The sequence below is a fragment of the Schistocerca piceifrons genome, chromosome 5 (assembly GCF_021461385.2).
Source record: "Schistocerca piceifrons isolate TAMUIC-IGC-003096 chromosome 5, iqSchPice1.1, whole genome shotgun sequence".
NCBI lineage: Eukaryota > Metazoa > Arthropoda > Insecta > Orthoptera > Acrididae > Schistocerca > Schistocerca piceifrons.
In genome coordinates, this window is record NC_060142.1 from 508,106,090 (window position 1) to 508,120,860 (window position 14,771).

Sequence of the window (14,771 nt, forward strand, 5' to 3'; positions counted from 1 at the left end):
CAATTGAATCTCCAATCGGTGTAAATGTCCACAAGGCACAGACATCTAACTCACACTGGCTTTTGCTTTAATTTGCGAACATGATGGGATGGAACAAATGATCGGCACTTGATCTAATTCATAAACGCGTCAGAGGAGAGCACATGTTGTACTTGGTCACAGCCAATGGAATCTCCAATCGGTGTAAACATCCACAAGGCACGGACGTCTAGCTCACACTGGCTTTTGTTTTAATTTGCGAACATGATGGGATGGAACAAATGATCGGCACTTGTTCTAATTCATAAACGCGTCAGAGGGGAGCGCATGTTGTACTTGACCCACGTGGTCGCAGCCAATGGAATCTCCAATCGGTGTAAACGTCCACAAGACACAGACGTCTAGCTCACACTGGCTTTTGTTTTTCTCTCTTTTGTGCCTGTGGGTGCTGAACTGTTGCCAAAGGTTGCCCTAACTGTAAAATGTGTGCTCACTGGCAAACACTGGCATGCCACCGTCCACACAATTCTGGGGTATGGCTGCCACACTGCATCCAAATATTATTGTTTCAACGCATGCCAATAATCATGTCTCCAAGATACAGACTTCAATGCTAATATCTCAAAATGAATTTTTAGTGCCCAAAATAATGAAGTATGAACTTCCCTTTTTTGAAGTTTCCCCTAAGCTTAGGATTGGTATGTTACTACTGCAGTAGTTGCATATTTAAGTCATGGACTTTTCGAATGGCTCATTGGAAAGAAAAAGTCTATTTTCTGTTTGTCATTGCTGGTTAGGATATGTGAGATCTCAATGTTCCTACTTTTAATAACAATTATTCTAGATTTACACATATATCTTTCTCCATGTGGCACAGGGTCATCTAGCAGCAACAAACATCCTGAGGAATCTGATATTTTTTGAATACTGTATGAAATATTGGTGTCCACAATTCATGTGGTCAATTTCACACCCATCTTTCATTTTTTAGCGAATGCAAGGCACGGACGTCTAGCTCACACTGGCTTTTGTTTTAATTTGCGAACATGATGGGATGGAACAAATGATCGGCACTTGTTCTAATTCATAAACGCGTCAGAGGGGAGCGCATGTTGTACTTGACCCACGTGGTCGCAGCCAATGGAATCTCCAATCGGTGTAAACGTCCACAAGGCACAGACGTCTAGCTCACACTGGCTTTTGTTTTTCTCTCTTTTGTGCCTGTGGGTGCTGAACTGTTGCCAAAGGTTGCCCTAACTGTAAAATGTGTGCTCACTGGCAAACACTGGCATGCCACCGTCCACACAATTCTGGGGTATGGCTGCCACATTGCATCCAAATATTATTGTTTCAACGCATGCCAATAATCATGTCTCCAAGATACAGACTTCAATGCTAATATCTCAAAATGAATTTTTAGTGCCCAAAATAATGAAGTATGAACTTCCCTTTTTTGAAGTTTCCCCTAAGCTTAGGATTGGTATGTTACTACTGCAGTAGTTGCATATTTAAGTCATGGACTTTTCGAATGGCTCATTGGAAAGAAAAAGTCTATTTTCTGTTTGTCATTGCTGGTTAGGATATGTGAGATCTCAATGTTCCTACTTTTATTAACAATTATTCTAGATTTACACATATATCTTTCTCCATGTGGCACAGGGTCATCTAGCAGCAACAAACATCCTGAGGAATCTGATATTTTTTGAATACTGTATGAAATATTGGTGTCCACAATTCATGTGGTCAATTTCACACCCATCTTTCATTTTTTAGCGAATGCAAGGCACGGACGTCTAGCTCACACTGGCTTTTGTTTTAATTTGCGAACATGATGGGATGGAACAAATGATCGGCACTTGTTCTAATTCATAAACGCGTCAGAGGGGAGCGCATGTTGTACTTGACCCACGTGGTCGCAGCCAATGGAATCTCCAATCGGTGTAAACGTCCACAAGGCACAGACGTCTAGCTCACACTGGCTTTTGTTTTTCTCTCTTTTGTGCCTGTGGGTGCTGAACTGTTGCCAAAGGTTGCCCTAACTGTAAAATGTGTGCTCACTGGCAAACACTGGCATGCCACCGTCCACACAATTCTGGGGTATGGCTGCCACATTGCATCCAAATATTATTGTTTCAACGCATGCCAATAATCATGTCTCCAAGATACAGACTTCAATGCTAATATCTCAAAATGAATTTTTAGTGCCCAAAATAATGAAGTATGAACTTCCCTTTTTTGAAGTTTCCCCTAAGCTTAGGATTGGTATGTTACTACTGCAGTAGTTGCATATTTAAGTCATGGACTTTTCGAATGGCTCATTGGAAAGAAAAAGTCTATTTTCTGTTTGTCATTGCTGGTTAGGATATGTGAGATCTCAATGTTCCTACTTTTATTAACAATTATTCTAGATTTACACATATATCTTTCTCCATGTGGCACAGGGTCATCTAGCAGCAACAAACATCCTGAGGAATCTGATATTTTTTGAATACTGTATGAAATATTGGTGTCCACAATTCATGTGGTCAATTTCACACCCATCTTTCATTTTTTAGCGAATGCAAGGCACGGACGTCTAGCTCACACTGGCTTTTGTTTTAATTTGCGAACATGATGGGATGGAACAAATGATCGGCACTTGTTCTAATTCATAAACGCGTCAGAGGGGAGCGCATGTTGTACTTGACCCACGTGGTCGCAGCCAATGGAATCTCCAATCGGTGTAAACGTCCACAAGGCACAGACGTCTAGCTCACACTGGCTTTTGTTTTTCTCTCTTTTGTGCCTGTGGGTGCTGAACTGTTGCCAAAGGTTGCCCTAACTGTAAAATGTGTGCTCACTGGCAAACACTGGCATGCCACCGTCCACACAATTCTGGGGTATGGCTGCCACACTGCATCCAAATATTATTGTTTCAACGCATGCCAATAATCATGTCTCCAAGATACAGACTTCAATGCTAATATCTCAAAATGAATTTTTAGTGCCCAAAATAATGAAGTATGAACTTCCCTTTTTTGAAGTTTCCCCTAAGCTTAGGATTGGTATGTTACTACTGCAGTAGTTGCATATTTAAGTCATGGACTTTTCGAATGGCTCATTGGAAAGAAAAAGTCTATTTTCTGTTTGTCATTGCTGGTTAGGATATGTGAGATCTCAATGTTCCTACTTTTATTAACAATTATTCTAGATTTACACATATATCTTTCTCCATGTGGCACAGGGTCATCTAGCAGCAACAAACATCCTGAGGAATCTGATATTTTTTGAATACTGTATGAAATATTGGTGTCCACAATTCATGTGGTCAATTTCACACCCATCTTTCATTTTTTAGCAAATGCAAGGGGGTTGCAGAAATTCTTTGATGATACATAACTGCTGTTGTTTTCACACAGTGAAAAGGTTTACATCCGCTTCTGAAAACATGAAGCATCAATATGTTTTGGTTAGAATGGAAGTATTTGCAGGGTCATTGTTCGCTGAATAAATAACTAATTGCCTGGATAATTCTACTGCATTGTTCTTTAAAGAGAGAGGTGAGAGTGGGGAGGGGAGGAGGGAGGGAAGAAGATAGGGAGAGGGGGAGGGAGGGAGGGGGAGAGGGAGGGAGGGAGGGAGGGAGAGAGAGAGAGAGAGAGAGAGAGAGAGAGAGAGAGAGAGAGAGAGAGGGAGGGAGAGATGTTATGTATATTCATGAATGTCACAGAGCTTCATTCCTGAACAGAATAATTTCTATCTGCGAAAGGTTTTCAGTGATTTATAATTCTTACTTATCTTGTTAACCGCATGGAGTCTATTTCTTCAGTTCAGCACATTTCAACAATTCTTTATGCTTACAAATGCACCCAGATTATTCTAGTGCCTACCTTACATAAATAACTGGCACTCTTGTTGTTAACACCACTGCAAATTAATACTTTAATAATGTATTTATCCTCCACAAGTACTATCAAACACTAAGTCCACAGCATAATGTAAAACTGGAAGTGCCAGTTTAGACATAAATATTATTAAAGTTGTGACTAAAGCACAACTGTCTGAAGAGACACTGATTCGGCCTCATTCTTTTATCATGCATTCTAAGGTTTAAAAATAAAGCAACTGGCAATGAAACGTGCTGGGGATGCTGCTACAACCTGAAAATATTGCAGCTCCAAGGAATGACTGACATTATTACATTCAGGGAAATGTTTCAATGACTACAAAGTGACATGGAAAACTGTTTGAGTAAGTATCCTGAACTAGGCACACACATTTTTTTTAAAATAAAAAAGATATCTCATCAATACAACCATTAACTGCCATTCCTGAGAGCTCAAGCAGGTTTTACAAGCAAAAGTAAAGCATTTAACACATGAAATGAACAAACCAGAGGCAGTTTCTCCTCCGATGGTACCTCGTTGAAATCTACAAGTGTTTGCACCTTTGAAGAGAGCAAAGAAAAGAGAAAAAGATACAGAAAAGTGATTGCGAAAGTATGTAGTACAGAATATTGATAATGGACATCTTAAGACAAATGCAAATTCCATAGAAGCAGCACACCAAATTAAAATGTATTTACACTTTTTTACAACAAATCTTAACCTTTTGTCTTTGTTATTTTTTGCTCATTAGATATTAACAGCTGTCAGTACTGTATAATTTAAATAATATGTACTCAAAAATTTGCCAGTTTGGGGAAAAAAAGGTATCTGCACTGATTCTATGCTTTAGCATTTTGTAGGAGTGACCTGCCCAACTCTCCCACAGTCTGATGTAAGTCAGTTATATGAAGATCATATTGATTGGAGACATATACACATTATTTCCTTGTATTAAGTAAATTCAGTTTATGAGTTACTGTTTATACATTAGACTTGAAGTTTCACATTTGTAGCAAAGGAAACCTCATATATGGTATGGGGAAAAAGGAAACCTAGTGATCAATTTAAACTACTTACCCGTTATAAAGATAAAGCATAATATTGTGCATGTTCTACAGCATTAATTTATTTTTTGTTAACCACTTTTTGGCTTACTAGGCCCCATCATGCTTTAACCGACTACCTGATGACACATAAGTTAACACTGTTCTACCAAGAAGTGACAGAAGAATCAGTTAATATGATCTAATTCAATTATCATACTTTCATCTTACATTTTACAAAAAAAAACTTGGATTGTATTCTGCAACAGCACTTAGCTGTCAGTTCAGCACATTTTCATTACTTCTCAGCTTTATTACACATTTTGATTGTGTGAAAGTCACAGTTTTTGTTCAACAGACACAGACAGAATGTGTGTGGTCTGAGGGGACAATACATAGCTTCCTACAGCATCACCTACATACCATCTCCCCAACAAGAAAGAAGAAATTGTATGAAACTTGAATCATCAGAACTGATGGCTAGTTATTCAATGACATCTTTCTTCTAGAACTGTACACCAAACTCATACTCAAAACTGTTTGCTTGCTTTTCACAGGAAGTGCCCTACAAATTTATAATATCATTGGAGGTCTCAATGACTGGTTCAAATGTTCAACATGCCACTTATTTTCTTCCATGATTTTCACTTTTCCCACTCCACAAAGAGACTTTTGAAATGTTACTATGCCAGTACTCTTGTAGGAAGGACACAGAGTTTGACTGAGATAAAAATTAGTAGGGTACGTCCCTTATGATATTTCAATGTCAGGCAAAGTCCACTTCAAAGTTCACAGATGTAGCAAGAAGTAGAAAACATTACAGGAGAAACAAAAAACATTTTCATCAACATTAGTGTATGCTGGTGCAGTGATATTAACATAGGATCAGTATGAAACTTCCTGGCAGATTAAAACTGTGTGCCCGACCGAGACTCAAACTCGGTACCTTTGCCTTTCGCGGGCAAGCGCTCTACCAACTGAGCTACCGAAGCACGACTCACGCCCAGTACTCACAGCTTTACTTCTGCCAGTACCTCGTCTCCTACCTTCCAAACTTTAGGATCAGTATGTTGTAATGCTTGAAACATTCTTTAAGGGCACGTTAAACAAATGTACTTCATTTAACATCACACATATCATATTATATGACACACATATCATACTATATGACAACTGATGTTAGTGATTTGTTGATTATTGAAAGGTGGACCATCTCACAAACAGTGATATTCCTTGACTTCTGCAATTGTTGAGTACTTTATGTGGACATGGCTTCAAAACAAAATATATCACAGATACCCCACTAACATTGTTGAATAAAAACAGGTGATTAAAGAAGAATTTACTGGCATGATTACTTCTTTGACAGTTTCTCACTAGTCGTAATCCTTCCTCTTCATCTGCTCCAGATGCACATATGTTTAAATAGAATATATAGTGTTATTTTTAAGATGTTAAGTCACAGTAAGTGACATTCGCATGTTTTTTTTTTTTTTTTTTTTTTTTTTTTTAATTTTTTTTAATTTTTTAATGTGAAGTGAAAGTTTTCCATTTCCCTTTTCCATGGAGAATATATTCTGTAGGGTCAATTATTGAATCTGGAATAATCCAGAAAGTGTTGTACAATAAGTACTGGGTGTGTGTGATAATTTTTATTTTTATTTTTTTTTTTTTTTTTAATTTTTTTTTTTTTTTTTTTTTTTTTTTTTTTGGTGGGGAGTGTACTGCCTTCCATGTTTGCAGAAAAATCTTGTCATATTGTACAACATTCCTCTGAGTGGAAAAAGAGAAAGAGAGAAAAAAAAGTGTAAGGCAGAACCACTACACTCCAGGTGAGACCAGGTCATGGATGAATATATCAGTTTCATATATCTCCTACCTGTTTAACAATATTAAAAATTACGTACATAGTTTTTACAGTATTTTTCATTATTAATTATTGCTTAGCTTCTTTTTACTTGCTTCTCTTTCTTAAATGAATATGTTACTAACTCTGCTTTTTGCATGATATTACATTATAAGAACATTACATGTTGGGCAAAGATTAACCAGAGTGAATGAACTAGGGTTTTATTTCACTGGTACGCAAAATCAAAGATAAAGCAACAAAGTTAGTTTTGAGGGACACTGAAACAATAATGCTGCACTGAAGTTATCATTTACCTCTATTCCTCCTTGATTTTACTTGTGCCTTATCATGTCTATTTCCTGTAAATAGCACTAATTCCTTTCCAGATCAACACTTCATGATTTCTTATTTCAGTTCCATTTATAGAAGACAAATTTTCAGTTTCGGACTTGATATGAAGGAACCGGCATGTATTTATCGTTCTTATTCTTCATAATAAAATAATTTAATTGGACAGATAAAAAAAATCTCCTCACCAAGTGGCGGCAAAACACACACATAAAAGAAAGTTATAATTAGGCAAGCTTTCGGAGCCTGTGGTTCCTTCTTAAGGCACAAGAATTCGTAGGGCAAGGAAGAGGGGTGAAGGAAAGGGATTGGAGAGGTCTAGGAAAGGGGTAGATTTCAAGAAAGTCTCCCAGAACTGCAGGTCAGGGGAGACTTACCAGACAGGATGAGAAGGAAAGGCTGATTGTTGTGGGCTTTCCCAAAACCTATCCTTTTTCCTAAACCTCACCGGTCCTTTTCCTTCACCCCTGTTCCTTCCCCTTCAAACCCTTCTGCCTGAAGGAGTAGCCATAGGCACCAAATGCTTGCCTAGTTATAACTTTCTTTTATGAATGTGTTCTGCTGCCACTTGGTGAGTAGATTTTTTATCCATCCTTTTTATCCATCCAATTAAATTATTTTGTGAAAAATTGATTATTCTTTGTTATACTTGACAGTGCAACTTTCATGCATTATACTTCAGCTGATTTTGCTTTATTTTGAGATTATATCGCAGAAGGCAGGGATTTTTCAAATAAATGAAGTAACCCCCTTAAGCACACAAATCTAAATGTACTAACTGCATCACAAACCCATCAGCTTTGCCAGAAGTGATGACACTACTGCCAAAGTTGTACAAAATTATACAGTGCTGACAGCAAGTTGCAATTACACATACTAATATCCCATGGAACGTGTATTCTTTGTACAATTTTTCTATGACTAATTATATTAATATTCTTTTCTTTAAAGTTTATTTAATAACACACTTATGAACATTTATCTTGTTTTGGATATTCTCCCATATTTATGAAGTGTTCTTTTTGGGCCTATTATTGTTCTATGGAACAATAATAGTACACATACTAATATCCCATGGAACTTGTATTCTTTGTACAATTTTTCTATGACTAATTATATTAATATTTTTTTCTTTAAAGTTTATTTAATAACACACTTATGAACATTTATCTTGTTTTGGATGTTCTCCCATATTTATGAAGTGTTGTTTTTGGGCCTATTGTTGCTCTAAGGAACAATAATAGTTTGCAGTCTCTCTAAATTGGTGATGAGGAGAGTTATGCAAGACAGACATGTGCAGAGCACATTGCAGCATTTAGCATCTAGTACTTTAAATGTATGGAAAAGTATAGATTGGTACTCACTGCACATTGAGTTGCGGACAGGCACAACGAAAAGACTGTTACACAATCAGCTTTCAGTTGAAGGCTACTTCAGAAAAGAAAATGCATGCACGCACGCACGCGCGCGCACGCACACACACATACACACACACACACACACACACACACACACACACACACAAGCAAACACACCTCATGCACACATCAATATTCTCACAAGTATCTTCGACTGGAATGCAACTGTTACATTGAATAAAAGCAGCAACCTTCTGTAGGCTAGGGAAGGAAGAGAGGGAGGATAGCAGAGTATGGGTGTGAGGAGACGAGAGTGCTGTCTGTTGGAGCATGCAGGGACTAGCTGGAACATGACAAGACTGCTAGGCACAGCACTGGAAGGCTGTGGGCAGGGAGAATGGGATGGGGACGGAAAAGCTGAGGAGCAGGAAGGAAGAGGACAGGTAGGTACATTGACAGACGGCAGCACACAATGAGGGTGAAAGGGCGTGTGAAAGGGGAGGAGGTGATAGGACACAGGTCATGGAAACTGTTGCGTGGAAGGTGCGGGAGAGCAGGTAACTGTAGGTTGAGGCTGGTGTGATTTCAGGAATGGAGAATGTATTGTAAGGGTAACTCCCATTTGCACAGTTCAGAAAAGACGGTGGTGGAAGGTAGGATCTCAATGGCCTGGTTTACAATGCAGCCATTGAAATCAATCATTTTATTTTCAGCTGCATGTTGTGCCACAGAGTGGTCTCCTTTGCTCTTGGCCACACTTTGGCAGACGATCATTCTTCCTGGTGGGGCATCTGCTTGGTAGTCACATCAATATAAAAATCTGTGCAATGATTGCAGCAGAGCTGGTATATGACGTGGCTGCTGTCACAAGTGGCCTGGCCTCTGATGGGGTAAGATCAACCTGTCACAATACTGGAGAGGGACTAGGATGTTGTAGAGGTTTGGTGGGAGATGGAACACCATTTTAGGAAGGGTGGGAAATATCTTGGGTAGAATTTCCCTCATTTCAGAGCATGATGATAGATAATCAAAGATCTGATGGAGGATGAGGTTCAGCTGTTCTGAGTCCAGGGCGGTTTTGGTTGACCACGGGGGCACTCCTTTATAACTGGTTCTTGGGATTGGTGGAAATACTGGGGGATGAGGGGGAAGCGTATGAGAGAGCAGTTTGTGGACTAGGTCTGGATAATAGTGCCTACCTGCTGACTAATCACTGAATTCACCCCTCCCCCCCCCCCCCCCTCACCTTTTCATATTCTGCCAGTCCCTGTCCCTCATAAACTGCAAAAACACACCCCCATGATACATGCATCCTAGAACCACCTCTGCTTTTTCCACAAGATATTGCTACTGGGCAAATCCTACTACATATATCAAATATCTGAAACAGATTCCCTTGTTCTCCAGCACCTGGAATAGAATTCCAGACATGGCTTCCATAAGTTACCCAACCTGCTGATATCCTGCTGCTGCCTTTAGGCGCCACTATCCAACTCCTATCTTACCCACAGTGTTCCTCCTTGTTGAGTCCTCATAACACCCATTTCCTGCTTTGCTGACCTTTTCAACTAGCCAAACCCCCCAAAACTCCCTGCCAACCCATCATTAAATCAAAAAGCTGAAACAATCCCTGAACACTGGTGTTAACGTTTCCACCAAAATCCTCAGCCCCATAAGTTTTAGTCCTATCCAAAGGCTTCACCTTTAACTCTACACCCAAACTTAACCACATTGGACTTGATCCGTTCAGTGGAAACACTGCTTTGCCACAAATCCCTCCATCCAAAGCCAACTTAATCCTAACATTGAGCCCTGCCTCTCACAGTTCATACCACCATCCAACAGTGGTTCTCTCCCCACTGCACCTAACCACTCCCTGCCCTGGTCACCTTCCAGAAATTCCTTGCATCGAACTTGGCCTCACCATCCTTCCCCTGGTCCCTTCCTAAGAATGTCAGGCTTTCAGCAGAAGAATGGACAGCAATATACCATCTCAAAACAAATCCTGACCTAATCATCCTACCTGCAGACAAAGGTTCCACCACTATTGTCATAAATAGCAGTGACTGCCTGGCGGAAGGCCTGTGCCAATTATCTGACTCCTCCACTATCTCAGAAGTCGAACATAACCTACAATCTCTACTTAAAGCCTTAGGCCCTTCCCAGCACCTCTCCCCTAAATCCATTTCCCTCCTCACCCATATGATATCCACCTCCTGAATGCTCCCTAAAATCCACAAACCCAAGAATTCTGGATGCGCATTGTGCCTCCAGTGAAAGAATTTTGGCCCTCATTGACCAACATCTCCGACCAACTGCCCAAAATGTAGTCACCTATGTCAAAGATACCAAACACTCCTTATTCACCAACTCTCCACCACCCCCACCCCTTAAACTCCTGAATCCCTACTCATCACCGTTGACATCACTTCCCTATACATCAACAACCATCATGCAAATGGTCTTGCCACAACTGAATACTATCTTCCCCAATGTCTTTCAGACTAAAAACCTACCACGTCATTTCTCATACACCCTACTAACTTTAACCTAACACACAATACTTCTCCTTTGTAGGCAAGGTATACAAACAAATCCACAGCACAGCCATGGGCACTTGCATGGAACCCACCTATGCCAACCTGTTTGTGTGCGATCTACAGGAAGCCTTCCTAGCCTCATGAAGCCCCAAACCCCTAGTCTGGTTCAGGTTCACTGTTTTATCTTTATGATCTGGACTTAAGGTCAAGAAACCCTATCCTCAATCCTTCACAACCTCAACATCTGCTTCATGTGGTCCTCCTCAATGCAGCATGCCACCTTCCTGGACATTGAATTACCCCTCTCTGTTGGCTCCATGCACTCTTCTGTCCACATTAACTGCACCAACCACCAACAGTACCTGCATTTTGGCAGATGCATCCATTCCACCACAAAAAATCCCTCCCATACAGCCTGGACACCCAGAAACGGCATATCTTGCCTAATATGCTGAAGATGCCAACAAGCCTTCGCAAACAGGCACTATCCCTCCGACCTAGCTCACAAACATATTTCCCATGTCATTTCCCCACACACCTCAATCCTCTCATCACCCTCAAGAACCAGTTACAAAGCAGTGCCCCCTTCGTCACCCAGTGCCACCCTGGACTGGTACAACTGAATCACATCCTTTGTCATGCTTTGAATATCTATGAGACGATGTGTGTGTGTGTGTGTGTGTGTGTGTGTGTGTGTGTGTGTGTGTGTGTGTGTGTGTGTGTGTGTGTGTATTGTGGACTAGGCCATATGGGAGGGGGTTTTTGGTGTGGAAGAGATAGCATTGTTGAAATACAGGTACTGCTGGTGGTTGGTGCAGTTAATGGGGACAGATGTGTGCATAGAGTGATAATATATATATACACACACTGAAGTGCCAAAGAAACTGGTATACGCATGCATATTCAAGTACAAAGATATGTAAACAGGCAGAATACGGTGCTGTGGTTGGCAGCACCTATATAAGGCAGCAAGTGTCTGGGGCAGTTGTTCGATTGGTTACTGCTGCTACACTAGCAGGTTATCAAGATACAGGTGAGTCTTAATATGATGTTACAGTCAGCGCATGAGCAATGGAACATAGCATCTCCGAGGTAGCAATGAACTGGGGATTTTCCCATACTAACCATTTCACAAGTGTACTGTGAAAATCAGGAAAACATCAAATCTCCGACATCACTGAGGCCGGAAAAAGATACTGCATGAACGAGACTGATGACTGAAAAGAATCATTCAACATGACAGAAGCGCAACCCTTCCGCAAATTGCTGCAGATTTCAATGCTGGGCCATCAACAAGCATCGGCATGCAAACCATTCAATGAAACATCATTGATATGGGCTTTCGGAGCTGAAGACCCACTCGTGTATCCTTGATGACTGCACACCACAAAGATTTACATCTCGCCTGGGCCTGTCAACACAGACATTGGACTGTTGATGACTGGAAACATGTTGCCTGGTCGGCCGAGTCTCATTTCAAATTGTATTGAGTGGATGGGCGTTTATGGGTACGGAGACAACCTCACGAATCCATGTACCCTGCAAGTCAGCAGGGGATTTTCAAGTTGGTGGAGGCTCTTTAATGGTGTGGAGCGTGTGCAGTTGGAGTGATATGGGATCCCTGATATGTCTAGATATTATTCTGATGGGTGATATGCATGTAAGCATCTTGTCTCATCACCTGTATCCATTTGTGTCCATTGTGCATTTCGACATGCTTGGGCAATTCCAGCAAGACAATGCGACACCCCACACATCCAGAATTGCTACACAGTGGCTCAGGGAACACACTTCTGAGATCAAACACTTCCGCTGGGCAACAAACTCCCCAGACATGAACATTATTGAGCATTATCTGGGATGCCTGTGCTGTTCAGAAGAGCCCTCCACCCCCTCGTTCTCTTATGGATTTATGGATAGCCCTGCAAAATTCATGGTGTGAATTCCCTCTAACACTACTTCAGACATTAGTTGACTCCTTGCCACGTTGTGTTGCGGTACTTCTGGGTGCTTGCGGGGGCCCTACACGATTTTAGGCAGGAGTACCAGTTTCTTTGGCTCTTCAGTGTATATTTAGAGACACACTAGCGTCGGATTTACCAGTCAAAAATACACTTTTTCCCAGGTGAGAATGCATTATACCCTACACGAAAGTACATTTTTTCTCCATGTTAAGTGACAATATACTTTCCATTGGATCTTTAAAATGTACCAAGCCTTTAAATGGGGTGGTTTTATACACCGGCGTAAAACTTTCCAGCACTTTAAGAAACAAAACCTAGCAAAAAAATGATGTGTTTTTGGAAAGATCTTTGATATGTGGCAACATGTACACTGCACACTTTTGTATTAGGAAAGTCTATATATGAGTTCCACCACATACACCATGGTAGCTTCGGAAGCACTGAAACTGAGTTTTCAATGTTCTTTTGTTGGCCAATCATAGCTCAAGTCAAGTAATCTCACCAGCCATTGATGGCAGACATTCTGAGCATAGGACACATGATGTAGTCATCCAATGGCAATAAGATTGTTCAGAAGCGTAAACACAAAAACAGGAAAAGTTAATGGTTTAAATGAAAATACATACAGTATAGCTACAAGAAAAGCTAATCTGTCCTGTATAATATTGCTCTTTTTTAGGGTGTGTTTTCCTTTAAGATATGTCAAACACAAATGTACCAGTAAAATTTTAAATTATGACATAAATGGATGGCCTTCTGGGCCAGAAATTTTTCAAAGGGGCTGATCCTCAAAGCTTCAAGTTTTGAATAAGAGTCAACCACCATTCGCAATATGTTCCCATGACACTTCAAAATGTTAACAATCATGATATCACGCTCACTGAAAGCAGTTTGTTGTTAATAAGTATTGTATAGTCTTTGTACTAAAGCCTTTGACACATTTTGGTGTTGACACACGCTTGTGTGTGCACTGTGTTTTGTTGTTGTTCTAAATGACGCCATTTCCTTCTCTAGTTTATGTTTTACTGTTGCAGTATTACCCTGCAGTACTGAGCTAAAGTGAAATTCTTTGGCAGAGTGTCATTTTCTACCAGTCCAAATTACAAAAATTTAACTGAAAATTAAAGCAATGAAAAATTCTCAGAATTGTAAAAAATTCCCGCTTTTTTCGAGACGAAAAATTCCCTTGTTTTTCTCAAATTTCCCAGTTATCCTGGGGCATACACACTTTGTATCATTATGTCCTGAAAAGAGGAACAAATTACCGAAGGTCTTTCCCACCCCTCCTAAAGTGGTTTTCTGTCATCCACGCAACCTACACAACATTCTATTTTACCCACATGCAAGACCTACTCCTCCACCCTCCCAGCACCTACTATTCCAGTCCTGTCACAAACTTATCCTACCACATCAGAGGCAGAGCCACCTGTGAAGGCAGCCATGTCATACACCAACTCTGCTACCATAATGCTTGTTTATATTGGTGTGACTAACAATCAGGTGTCCACACCAGGATGAACAGCCACCATCAAACTATGGCCAAGAGCAAAATAGACCACCATGTAGCAGAAAATAACATGCTTGATTTCTGTGGCTGCTTCACAAACTGGGACAGCAGGATCCCCCAGTTACGTTTGTGTGAGATGTACTTGCTCGTGTGAATGTGTGTACATTTTCTTTTCTGAAGAAGGCTTTGGCTAAAAGCTAAATGTGTAACATCTTTTTGTTGTGCCTGCCAGAAACTCAATGTGTCATCTTTACGGTGAGTAGCAATCTATACTTTTCCTAATATTGTTGACACCTCAACCTGTACTTTCCATTGAT

General features: G+C 40.4%; 1 protein-coding gene across 1 annotated transcript in view; it reads right to left on the minus strand.

The window, feature by feature from the left end:
• Positions 1-14,771, minus strand: part of LOC124798500 (solute carrier family 12 member 6) — a 427,524-nt gene that overhangs the window by 42,860 nt on the left and 369,893 nt on the right. The window contains exon 18 of the mRNA XM_047261938.1: positions 4,352-4,405. Within this exon, the coding sequence (XP_047117894.1) occupies positions 4,352-4,405 (54 nt within the window). The remainder of the gene's footprint in view (positions 1-4,351; positions 4,406-14,771) is intronic.